This window comes from Euphorbia lathyris, chromosome 10 (assembly GCF_963576675.1).
Source record: "Euphorbia lathyris chromosome 10, ddEupLath1.1, whole genome shotgun sequence".
NCBI classification, from domain to species: Eukaryota; Viridiplantae; Streptophyta; class Magnoliopsida; order Malpighiales; family Euphorbiaceae; genus Euphorbia; species Euphorbia lathyris.
In genome coordinates this window covers 52,357,005-52,370,257 of record NC_088919.1, presented here as the reverse complement: position 1 = coordinate 52,370,257, position 13,253 = coordinate 52,357,005, and the positions used below count along the sequence as shown (strand labels likewise).

General features: G+C 33.9%; 1 protein-coding gene and 1 non-coding gene across 2 annotated transcripts; both read left to right on the top strand.

Annotated features, from left to right (window-relative positions):
- Window positions 1–487: 487 nt before the first annotated feature.
- On the top strand, window positions 488–561 carry TRNAV-AAC (transfer RNA valine (anticodon AAC)). Its single transcript has one exon. It is a non-coding gene; the product is annotated as a tRNA-Val (tRNA).
- A 6,969-nt stretch (window positions 562–7,530) lies between these two features.
- On the top strand, window positions 7,531–12,786 carry LOC136209266 (high affinity nitrate transporter 2.4-like). The gene is made up of 4 exons (XM_066000692.1): window positions 7,531–7,888; window positions 8,567–9,021; window positions 10,803–10,918; window positions 12,011–12,786. The coding sequence occupies exons 1-4, from the start codon at window positions 7,531–7,533 to the stop codon at window positions 12,663–12,665; spliced, it is 1,584 nt and encodes a 527-aa protein (XP_065856764.1). The 3' UTR covers window positions 12,666–12,786.
- Window positions 12,787–13,253: the final 467 nt, after the last annotated feature.

Sequence of the window (13,253 nt, the reverse complement as noted above, 5' to 3'; positions counted from 1 at the left end):
TTTTTCGGTGACCAGTGGATACTCAAGCCCTCCAACCTTCTGAATCCGTATGTGGATATATTTGACCAAACCTTATTAGTTAATTCTGATATAATTTTGATATATCGGTTTTTGAAGTACCATATTAGTATAAAAATGGTATATCACAATAAAAAAAATTTGAAAAAAATGTATTTTTATTTACTTTTATTAGAAATACATAATTTGGCCACGTATTTGACAGAATAAGTTAATTTAATCTTTTTGTTTTTCTAAATTGTTGTATTTTTTTTTTTTTGGCAAAAAAACAGAATGTTGGTTATATTTTTTTACTAATAATTTACATGTTGACTTTACAGATATGGCACTATGAAACGTTGATATAATAATATGTTATACTGATTTGATGACGTGACATGTTGATTAAATGATGTATCAAACTGTATTAGTAAAATTCGTTTTTCCTTTTCGTTAGTAAACTTAAGAATAAAGAAAAAATGTATAAAATGGTTTTGTGGTGTAGTTGGTTATCACGTCAGTCTAACACACTGAAGGTCTCCGGTTCGAGTCCGGGCGAAGCCACTGAAATATAAGTATTTTTTTTATCTACCAATAAATCAAATTGTATTCTAAAAAACAAATATTCAATCTAATTTTTTTTTTAGTAAAAACACATATGTTTTATTTAAACTAGAGAAATTTAACCAACAGAAATCTAAAATTATTCATTTTAGTCCATGAAAACTTATTCATTCACATTTCATTTCAATAGACTAAAGAATCTCTTTCATAACAACTCAATTCTCATGCATATATAATTCTCATTCAAAAGGACAAAAAAAAATTCATGCTTTAGATATGAAATTGAATTATAATAAATAACTATATTGTCCAAGTCCAACCATTGGATTAGGTTGGATTAAGAGAACTGATTTCCAAGTCCAGTCCAATTCGTCTAACTAGTATATTTATATTAAAAAATTAACTAATATTAATATTAAACTATAATTATTAACAACTTACAAATTAAAATTTAGGGTAATTAATTTATTAGTCCCTATATTTTGACAAAACACACTGTTTAGTCCCTGTATTTTCAAAAACACATGGTAAAGTCCCTAACCTTTTTCTCTGTGAACTGTTTAGTCATTCCGTCTGTTTGTTACATTTTTTACCGTTTATGACTTCGGAAATGACTAAATTACCCTTTACTATTTACCTTCAAACTTCAGAAGAGTAATCCAATTTAGAAGAAGAAGCTATTTGCATGGAGAACAATAAAAAGAACAGACTCAACGCTTACGAATTTGAACGATTAAGAAGAAAATTAAGAACAAGAACACTCAAAGTTGATTTCAGATGCATTAGAGTTTAAAGGAAAGCAAAATAAAGGAAAAGAAGAACACAAATCCAAATTGACTAACAGAATCTTCATGAGAGTCTAACGGCAGGGACTAAACAGTTCACCAAGAAAAACATTAGGGACTAAACAGTTCACCGAGAAAAACGTTAGGGACTTTAGTATGTGTTTTTGAAAATACAGGGACTAAACAGTGTGTTTTGTCAAAATATAGGGACTAATAAATTAATTACCCTAAAATTTAGCAACTTAAAATTAAAATTTAGCTAATTAATTCAATAAAACTCAACGAATATAATTTTATATAAAAACATTAAAAAAATCAAAAATCAAAAGTACATATATAATATGAAGACGGGTCGTGACGTTTTGGCTTCAGATGTTTGAGAAAATTAAGCCCAATTTATGACGGATCCGATCAGACCAAACATTACATATGCATATCGAAGTTAATTTATGAAGGGTGGGCTTGGACGGGTTGAGTGGGCCTACGGACTAGAAAAATTAGGTGTAGTTACTAATAAAGTAAACAAAAAGTTAACACAAACAAGTTATGGATGAATTCCCAACTATGGAATTAACTATTTTTTAGATAGAAAATAAAATGAATATATTATTAATGTGAAAGTGGGGAATTAGTCCAAAATGAGCTCACCTTTAATTGCTGGAAATTTGGCAATAAATACAACAATTCTCACAAAAGCCAAACACCCTTTAACAAAAAACTAAAAAAAAAAGAATAATTATTTATAATAAAAATAAATAAATAAATGAATGTTGATATTTGGACAAATGGAGGAGGCCAACAGGTAGATGCCAATAAAAAGTCACTCAATCATGGTTTTTCTCTTCTCTATCTAGCTACTTGTAATAATAATAATAACTATTCAAATTCTGAAATTTTAAAAGATAACCATTCTTAAAATAAAAATTAATTAGAAGATTAGTAGTACAATTTTGAAAGTGAGCTGCTATATACCGCACCCAAATTCCGGTCCACCGCCCATTTTGGACATATTTGCCCTCCTCACTTTTTGGAACAAGAAAATGGAATTTGCTCAAATCCTCTCTACCTTCCTTGCATTTTCTCTCCAAAATCATAAACCGGAACAACAATAATTAAAATTATGAAAATAATTGATATGTGACAATTGGAACCTCGAAAATGGATGATTACGAGTCGGAAACATTAAGATTTATATTTTTTTATCAAAGAACTCATGAAAATAATACATATTTTTCATGACGATTTTGCATTTTTCGTCACAAAAAATAGAAGAATTTTTAATTTTTCGTCACAAAAAATTGAATGATTTAGTATTTTTCGTCACTAAAAATTTTACGATTTTATATATTTCAAAATTTGGCCTAAACGGATGCATCATACAACCCGACCCATGGTGGGAACGGATGCGGCGTACCACCCGACCCATGGTGGAACGGATGCCGCATCCGTTCCAACCATGGCCGGAACGGGTGCCGCATACCGTCCGACCTATGGCGGGAATGGATGCGGCGTACCACCCAACCCATGGTGGAACGGGCGCCGCATCCGTTCCGACGATGGGTCGGACGGTATCCCTCATCCGTTTAGGCTAAATTCAAAATTTTCTCTCAAATTTTTTTTTTCTCAATTTTGACAACATTTTTATGGCAAGGGCAAAATTGTCAAATGGGGGCGGTGCTAGCAATTTTGAGTGCGGTATATAGCAATACCTTTTGAAATGGCTTTAATTATAATCATGCATGTTACAATTGTGAAATGATTATGACTAGGGCATGTCATGACTTCGAATCACATGGGATTAAAGATTTTTCTTTCTTTTTTAATATAAACGCGTTGCATACAAATTTCTTTAAAAAAGAATCATGCATACATTTTTAATTTTTAACTTATTAATAGAATCATATATATAGAAAATTTGTAGAAACTTATTTTGAATCGTAAAAAATACAATTGCAAACACATAAAATGAGTAACATTATTTTAAACTGATGAGGACATCTCTAGTTCAAAGGGTTAGGAGTCAATTTACGCGGAGTGTGGGCTCATTGTTCGTAAAGGAGGAAGAGAGCCACTCAAGGAGCATCAAGTTCAGGGCATCAACCACGCGGGGCGTGAGTTAAAACACGAGGAGTGTGAGTGCTGATCAAAGGGAAGGGGGAAGGCCAACATTTGACAATGAGGAGTGTGGAATAGAATACGCAAAGCGTGTGCCCCTTTAAGAAGACTTCCTTTCCAAGTTCTTCGAGGAAGGGGATAAGATTTGAACTCCCTCTATTTACTGTTTTGCCACTGTGTCCTATTTACCCTACTACCACTACTTTATTTTATCCCTAATTTACCCCTAGGGTTGCCTTTTTTTTATTGTAACCCTAGTCTATCCTTTTTGGTCTTTACTCTTCAATTAGAGGTAGGTATAAATACCTCATATTTTGTAATGAAGAACAACTTTTAAAATACTTAACTTTTTAGGCTCCTTGAGAGCTTGTGATTTATCCTATTTGGGTTATTCACCCTTCAAGTTTTAGCTTGAAAATATTGTAATCTTTGGTTTACGATTAAAACCTTCATATCGACATAATCCATATCACTAATTGAATGATGCATTTAAAACTAATTATAAATTTGATAAACAATGACTTAATATATGCGATTATAATTGATCAGATATCTCTCAAATTGAAAGATAAATGAGAAAATCAAGGAGTTAAATATTACAACAACAACAAAGCCTTAGTCCCGAAATGATTCGAGGTCAGCTAACATGAATCATCATATAAAACTGTGAAATCAAGTCGTGTCAGCGACACAAATTCTCTCCTTCCACTATGTCCTATCCACCACCATATTTTCCTCAATCCACAATAAACCCATATCACTCTCGATCACTCTCTTCCAAGTTTGTTTAGGTCTTCCCCTACCTCTCACCCCTACATCCCTTTACCACTCTTCAGTCCTCCTAACCGGCGCATCAAGCGCTCTTCGTTTTACATAGCCAAACCACCTTAGTCGATTTTCCCTCATTTTATTCTCAATAGATGTAACCCCTACTTTTTTCCTAATTATTTCATTACTCACCCAATCCTTTCTCATATGACAATACATTCATCTCAACATACGCATCTCCGACACCGACATCTTATGAATGGGACAGTGTTTTACTGCCCAACATTCCGTACCATATAACAATGTTGGTCTGATTGCCCTACGGTAGAATTTTTCCTTCAATCTGTAAGGCATGCCGGGATCACAAAGGAAATCCGTAGCACTCTTCCACTTCGACCAACCAGATTTAATCATATGAACAACATCTCCATCTACTTTTCCATCCGTTTGGATAATAGACCCTAAATACCGGAAGTAATCTGAGGCCTGAACAACTCTCCCATCTAGGGTAATTGTCCCTGCCTCCCTACTCCTATCGCCGCTAAACTTACACTCCAAATATTCTGTCTTACTTCGGCTCAACTTAAAGCCTCTAGATTCCAAAGTTTGTGTCCATAGTTCCAACTTCCTCTCCACGCCTTCTTTCGTCTCATCAACCAATACAATATCATCTGCACACAACATGCACCAACGAGTTAAATATTATTTAAAAAAAAATTTCATTAGTGACATTGTTGTGCTTAGCAAGTTATAAACTATGCTTAGAGAATATTTGGAATATGTTTAGTATTTTACATTTTAATTTCACACAATTAAACAGAAATAGAAAACTAAATTAATTTTAAATTTTTGTTGCATTTAGTCCGGCAGAGTATCTATGAAATTGAATAAGACAATCAAATCGATTATGAACAAACACTTTGAAATCTCTTAGACTAACCCAAAGGGTAAAACCCACATTTTTATATTATATTTATGAAAGTTAATTTTTGTCTTATTTCAATTCAATAAATTAATTATAGACCAATATGATCGTTTATACATATGTAAGAATGTTGTGACATTTTCGGATGGATTACTACTTGATGTTTAACATATTAGTTTTTTTTTTTTTTTTAACCAATGTTTAACATATTAGTTAACTAATAAAGATTAAGAGAAAATTTATTATTTTATAGGGTAATTAGGGTTAGGTGACTGTTCCGATTGCTGAATCTGTGATTTGGACGGTTCTCGTGTAAACTCTAATGAGAAGGTGGGTTTAGAGCTGTTAATTTATGACACGACAATACGATTTCTGTTTGTTATGTAGAATATATAGATGTACATTACGAACATGATACGATGATTCATTTTGACATCCTCTTAACATGAACTTGAATAAATATTTTACGTGATTATGAAAAAATTATTATTTATAGGGTAATTAGGGTTAGGTGACTGTTCAGATTGTTGAATTTGTGATTTGGATGGATTCCTGTGTAAACTAATGGTAAAGTCGTTTTAGGACTGATAGTTTCAGACACGATAGTATCATTTACATTTTATATATATATAAAAAATCTGTTTGTCATATATATAGATGTACATAACACGATTATGGTTCGATAATTCTTTTTTTTTACACTCTTAATTCAATGTGATTATGGAAAAGAAATAAATGACCTTCTTCACTTAGAGCATGGATAAATTTTATGAACGATTATTAACATTTGGGTCAGTTTCAAAAATGTCACTGAATTTCGTTTTGTTTCAAGTCATTTCAGTTATTTCACACTCAAAAAATCACCTAAATAGTAACATGATAGTCACATTGGAAATCATTGATTTTTACATATGACATGACAACCATACGATATTAGAAGGAGTGGAGAGGAAGTTGGAACTATGGAGACAAACTTTAGAATCTAGAGGCTTTAAGTTGAGTCGAAGTAAGACAGAATATTTGGAGTGTAAGTTTAGCGGCCATAGGAGTAGGGAGGCAGGGACAATCACCCTAGATGGGAGAGTTGTTCAGGCCTCGGATTGCTTCCGTTATTTAGGATCTATTATCCAAACGGATGGAGAAGTAGATGGAGATGTTGCTCATAGGATTAAAGCTGGTTGGTCGAAGTGGAAGGGTGCTTCGGGTTTCCTTTGTGATCCCGGCATGCCTAATAGATTGAAGGGAAAAATCTACCGGACAGCAATTAGACCAGCATTGTTATATGGTACGGAGTGTTGGGCAGTGAAACACTGCCACATCCATAAGATGTCGGTGGCGGAGATGCGTATGTTGAGATGGATGTGTGGTCATACGAGAAAGGATCGGGTGCGTAATGAAATAATTAGGACAAAAGTAGGGGTCACATCTATTGAGAATAAAATGAGAGAAAACCGACTAAGGTGGTTTGGCCATGTGAGACGTAGAGCGATTGATGCGCCGGTTAGGAGAACCGAAGAGTGGCAAAGGGATGTAGTGGTGAGGGGTAGGGGAAGACCTAAGCAAACTTGGAGGAGGGTGATCGAGAGTGATATGAGTTTACTGGGAATTGAGGAAAATATGGTAGTGGATAGGACGGAGTGGAGGGAGCGAATCTGTGTCGCTGACACGACTTGATTTTCACGGTTTTATATGATGGTTCATGTTAGCCGACCCCGAATCATTTCGGGACTAAGGCTTTGTTGTTGTTGTTTTATAATTCAACTTCTTAAAACTGTCATGTGAAAACTAAAAGTGTATTTTTTTCATTTTTTTGTTGTTGTCACGTGATATATACGTGGTTGACACACGACTGTCATAATATACATAACAATAAATTCTTTCCAATGTGGTTATCAAGTCACTATTTCAGTCAGTTTTACTATTTGAATTTGACTTATTAATATAAAAATCAAAGTTCAATAATTTTAGTGAAGTTTAGTGACATTTTTGAAATTTAATACAAACTTCAATGATTATCGGTGCAATTTACTCCTTAGAGCAGTGACATATTTATGATTGACTAACAGCGGATTTGGATTTTTTTGTCGAAAAATTTGAAGTTCGGTACACAACTTTTATAAAATTTACCGATGTTTATGATTACCGGTAGGTGCTCAAGCGAGTAATTCTTTATCTAAATTTTTTTTAGAGATAGTTAACAAATCAAATTATATAGTTTGAACTGGATAATTTCAATAAAATATGTTATAAATTATTATTTATAACACGAATTTATAAAAAAAAAAAACAAATATTTAATAAATGAATATAAAATTCCATTAAAAAAACAGTATAAATTTCCACAAAACTTGGAGAAACTTGATGAGAGAAGCAACAATGGCGAACACAGATCTCTCTCCAGGAAGCTCAATGCATGGAGTTTCAGCCAAAGAACAAACCTTTGCATTCTCCGTCACAAACGAAGAAAAAATCCCGACAGACCCGTCTTCTAAATTCTCCATCCCCGTCGATTCGGAACACAAAGCTAAAGTATTCAATCTCTTTTCTTTTGCTTATCCCCACATGACAACTTTCCACCTCTCGTGGCTCTCTTTCTTCACTTGCTTCGTCTCCACTTTCGCGGCCGCCCCATTAGTCCCGATCATCCGAGACAACCTCAATCTCACCAAAAAAGACATCGGCAATGCCGGAATCGCCTCCGTTTCCGGCAGCATATTTTCACGGCTAGTAATGGGTGCTGTTAACATTTTTGTGATTAAAATTCATTATTATTATTTGAGTTTTGAGTGGATAGTCGGTTTGGGAAATTCTTAACTGCATATAAGAATTTCAGTAGACATGGTTAATTGTTATTCGGTGCATACGAGTCAGTTAATGATGCAAATTAGCGTGCTTCAATCCATAAAATTACATGCTATTCTGAAATTATTTTTGATTTAATTATTATTTGTTTGGGTTAAACTATAAATTTAGCTTTATGGTTATTGAGGGAGCGGAATTAGCCTCCATGTAAAACACAGTGTAATTTTAAACCTAACGTTTACCACTAGGGGCAATTTCAAATCTAATTGAAGAAAAATGTATTTTGTTCGTGTGTAATTTATAGTCTAGCCACCCTCCAACTTTCAGCGTTCTAGTCACTGAAAAAGGCTTGAAATTGTACATTTTATGATGATGAAAGAAACCCATCGTTCTTCTATTAGACTTAAAATTATACCAACCGATAAACGGGTAAAGTTTAGGATTAATATTGCAATATTTTATACGTGGATGCTAAATTTATACGTCTCTATTTGTTATTATTATTGTTGTTATACTTAAATATTTTGGTATGTTCAATTATTATTTTTCGATTCAATTGAATATATATTTTTTTAATTTTGATTTGATATTGACTATAATTTTCTAACAGGTGCAGCGTGTGATCTTTTAGGCCCTCGCTACGCTTGCGCTTTCTTAATCATGCTTTGTGCTCCAACGGTCTTTTGCATGTCATTGGTTTCATCGGCGGGAGGGTATGTCGCCGTCCGATTCATGATCGGGTTTTCTTTGGCGACATTTGTGTCATGTCAGTATTGGATGAGTACGATGTTTAACGGGAAGATAATTGGGCTTGTGAATGGTACAGCGGCAGGTTGGGGGAATATGGGTGGTGGAGCGACTCAGTTGATTATGCCTTTACTTTACGAGTTGATTCGAAAGAGTGGTGTGACGCCATTTACGGCTTGGAGGATCGCGTTTTTTGTCCCGGGTTGGTTACATGTGATAATGGGGATTCTTGTTTTGAGTATGGGGCAAGATTTGCCGGATGGAAATCTTAGTGCTTTGCAAAAGAAAGGTGATGTTCCTAAGGATAAATTCAATAAGGTTAGTGTAATGTATTTTTGGAGATTTTATATAATGGGACATAATCAATTGTTTCTGAATTAACTATATATGAGATGATATGTTAGTAGATCTGGGCATGGGCCGGCGAGTCCGCCCGGCCCATGCCCATTTAACCGGACTTGGACATATGAAAATGCTGTTAGGCCCGGTCCGGCCCAAGCCCGTATAAATCCACCAAAAACTGGACGGGTTTGGGCTTTACGAATTTTACATCGGACCGGCACGACCCGCCCGATATATATATATATATTATATATATTTATATAAAGGGTTAATTACAAAAAACTACCCTGTGGTTTGGCCGATTTGCGATGTGGTACCTGTGGTATTTTTTGTTACAAACAGGTACTCGTGGTTGTCACCGTTAGCAAAATCAAGGAGACGGTCAGAATTCTGTTAAAAAGCTGACGTGGCACAGGGGTAATTTCGGAAATTTAATTTTTTACTTTTTTTTTAATTTTTTCTTTCTCTCTCTCTCACCCCTTCTCTCTTCTCCATCGATGTTCTTCGTCTTCTCCATCTTCTCCTTTCTTCTTCTTCTTCTCCTCTCTTTTCTTTTCTTCTTCTTCTTCCTCCTCTCTTCTTCTTCTTCTCCTCTTTTTTTTTTAATTTCTGGTAAATTCCAGAATTCTGGAAATTCTGGAATTCCAAGAATTCCAGAATTCTAGAATTTTCTGGAATTCCAGAATTTCCAGAATTCTGGAAATTCCAGAAAATTTCAGAATTCTGGAATTTACCAGAAATTAAAAAAAAAAGAAGAAGAAGAAGATGGGGAAGAAGAGAAGAAAGGAAGAAGAAGAAATGAGGAAGAAAAAGAAGAAAAAGAAAAAGAAATGGGGAAAAAGAGAAGAAAGGAAGAAGAAGAAATGGGGAAGAAGAAGAAGAAAAAGAAAAAGAAATGAGGAAGAAGAAAAGAAAGGAAGAAGAAGATGAAGGAAGATGAAGGAGAAGTGGATGGTGAAATGGATATTGAGGAGAGAAGAGGAAAAGAAGAGAGAGAGAAAATCTATACTGATGAAGAAGAAAAGGAGTGGAAGAGAGAGAGTAAAGTCAACAAAAAAGTCAAAAAAAAAGTCAAAAAAAATTGTTTCCGAAAATACCTCTGCAATTTAACAGTCAAACTGCCGTTTCCTTGATTTTTCTAACAGTGACAACCACGAGTACCTGTTTGTAACAAAAAATACCACAGGTACCACATCGCAAATCGGCCAAACCACAAGGTAGTTTTTTTGTAATTAACCCTTATATAAATTATAAATTATATTATAGAAATATAAATTATAATATATTTTTATAAATATAAATACTTAAAGTTTGTTGTGTTGTGTTTCAGCACAGCAAACTTTAAGTATAATAAATTATAATATATATTTTTTTAATTAATAAATTATAATATATTTTCATTGGATTTTTTTTAATACATAGATGGGCTTGGACGGGTAGATATGGAATTCATATCTTAAGCTCGAGTCCAAGTCTGAGTCCGACTAAATTTCTTACGGGTTGGGTTGGGTTTGGACTGGTCAGGCTTTATTAAAAGCCCGACAGATCCGGTCTGAGTCTGGTCTAACTCGACCCATATTCAGGTCTACATGTTAGTAGTGGAATTAGTGTGTCACCTTCTAAAAGATTCAGATGTTGTTGTAGAATCTTTTGTATTGTAGATAGATATAATGATAATCATGTCAAACAAATTATTTCTTTAAATCATGTAATTGATATAGAAAATTAATATTTCTATATAATTTAATTATATTCAGGTGTTGTGGTATGCTGTGACAAATTACAGAACATGGATATTTTTCCTTCTATACGGCATGTCGTTAGGGGTGGAACTCACTACTGACAACATTATAGCTGAGTATTTTTTTGACAGGTTTCATCTTCTTCCTCATACCAAAACCATTAATTTATATTGAGATCTATTCAATTAAATATTATTAATACGTGATGAGCAGATAGAAGATAATTTTTTTTTTTACATAGAATAGAATTTTTGTAAATTTTAGAAACAAATATTTCACTTTAAACAAATTTAAGAATTTAATATGGCATTTTAAATAAATTCAAGTGATTAATATATCACTTTTAAGGGTTAAGGTACAAAATTACTCCTAACGTTTTGGGTTAGGAATAATTTTACCCATAACATCTAAAATGATGCAATTTTACTTCTAATATTGGTATCCAAGAGTAATTTTACACCTAATATTGATAATTTGGTTAATTTTATACACTATTATAAAATACATATATTTTTGTTCCTTATTCTGCACCAATTGCATATCAATTGGTTCTAAAAAAAATCATATTTTTTATAATTTAATAATAGAATTGTAGATTATATTTATAAATTCGGTAAAAAAAATTTAATTTTTTTTATCTAATTCGTACAAAAGACATTTTTTTTTTAATCCTAACATATGTTTGTGATTTATTACTGATAAAATGATGCAAATGTGAAGTGTAGATAACAAGATTCATGACCGAAAGGACTGATGAATTATGTCTCAAATTGACTCAATTTATCAATGTTATGAGTAAAATTGTTCTTAACTTCTAACGTTAGGGGTGAAATTGCACAATTTTAGACGTTAAGGGTAAATTGCTCCTTACTCAAAACATTAAAGGTATTTTTACACCTTAACCCTAAATTTATTGACTAACGAAACACCTAGAAAGAGGGACAAATGACCTTTTAATAGTGGTAGAATCATAGGGTAGGGTGGCTTCCGTCCTCCCAGTGTGTAATAGTTGATTTCGATTAGTGGCGGAGTCAAAAATTTATATTTAGGCAGATAATTTTCTAAAGTCCAATTTGCAGAGTCGGGCAAATTTTTTTTACCTCCAACACACTAAATTTTCGTCGTTAAAGTTAAAGTTTCGTCGTTTTGGCGCGTTAGATGCTTAAAAAAATTAAAATTCAGTGTTTTATAAATTGAACTTTGTCTTCTGTACTTTTCAACAGGTTTGACCTAAAGCTCAGAACAGCCGGCACCATAGCAGCAACATTCGGAATGGCGAACCTCTTCGCCCGTCCACTAGGCGGCCTAATGTCCGACATAGCCGCCCGTCGTTTCGGCATGCGCGGCCGTCTCTGGAACCTATACATCCTCCAAACACTTGGCGGCATTTTCTGCATCTGCCTTGGCCGAGCAAATTCTCTTCCGATCTCCGTCCTCTTCATGATCCTCTTCTCCCTCGGTGCTCAGGCCGCCTGCGGCGCAACCTTCGGTGTAATTCCCTTCATCTCTCGCCGTTCTTTAGGTATAATTTCCGGACTCACCGGCGCCGGCGGTAATTTCGGATCTGGATTGACTCAATTTCTCTTTTTCACGAATTCGAAACACAATACTGCTACCGGATTGTCTTTGATGGGGATTATGATTGTTGCTTGCACTTTGCCGGTGAGTCTAGTGCATTTTCCGCAGTGGGGGAGTATGTTTTTTCCGGCGACGGAGACCGCCGTGAAGAGTAGTGAAGAGTATTATTATGGTATGGAGTGGAATGAAGATGAGAAGGAAAAAGGGTTGGATAAAGGAAGTTTGAAGTTTGCTGAGAATAGTCGATCGGAGAGAGGACGACGTGTCGTTTCGGCACTTTCATCACCTGTTAATGTGTAGGATTAGCTTAATTTTTTTGTTTGTTTGTGTGAAAGATTAGTTTGTATGATTTTATGTTAAATTGAAAAGCAAAAGCAATGGGCATGGAGAGTTTTATTATGGTGTCCGTTTGTTTCAGCTATTTCTGTTTGTTGTTGCTGTTAGCCGTTGTATGTCTAAAAAGCAGCTGTTTCGAATTTTTACCAAACGTTTTTGGTCTCTTGTTTAGACTTAAAAAGGAAAAAAAGCAGTTCTGAAAAATAGAAACAAACAGGCACTATATCCCTTATTTACGAATAATCTTAATCTCGTCTGTCTATGATGCAATGCTTTATAGACTTATGTGTCGTGTTACTGCGTCATTTTTCTCTTCAGATGACACAATATACATGACATATATTACGTTTACTTTCATTTGAATGTTTTTAGGGACAACTTTTTAAATTTATATTGTATGAAATCATCATTTCAAACAACCTGAAATTAGATATGCCTTTAAAATATGTGATTTCTAACTAAAATGTACATCTTATTCAGATGAAATGTTATATTGTAACTATCATTGTTGTAAATGAAAAAGACAAATAATTTAAACTTCACGCGCAAAAC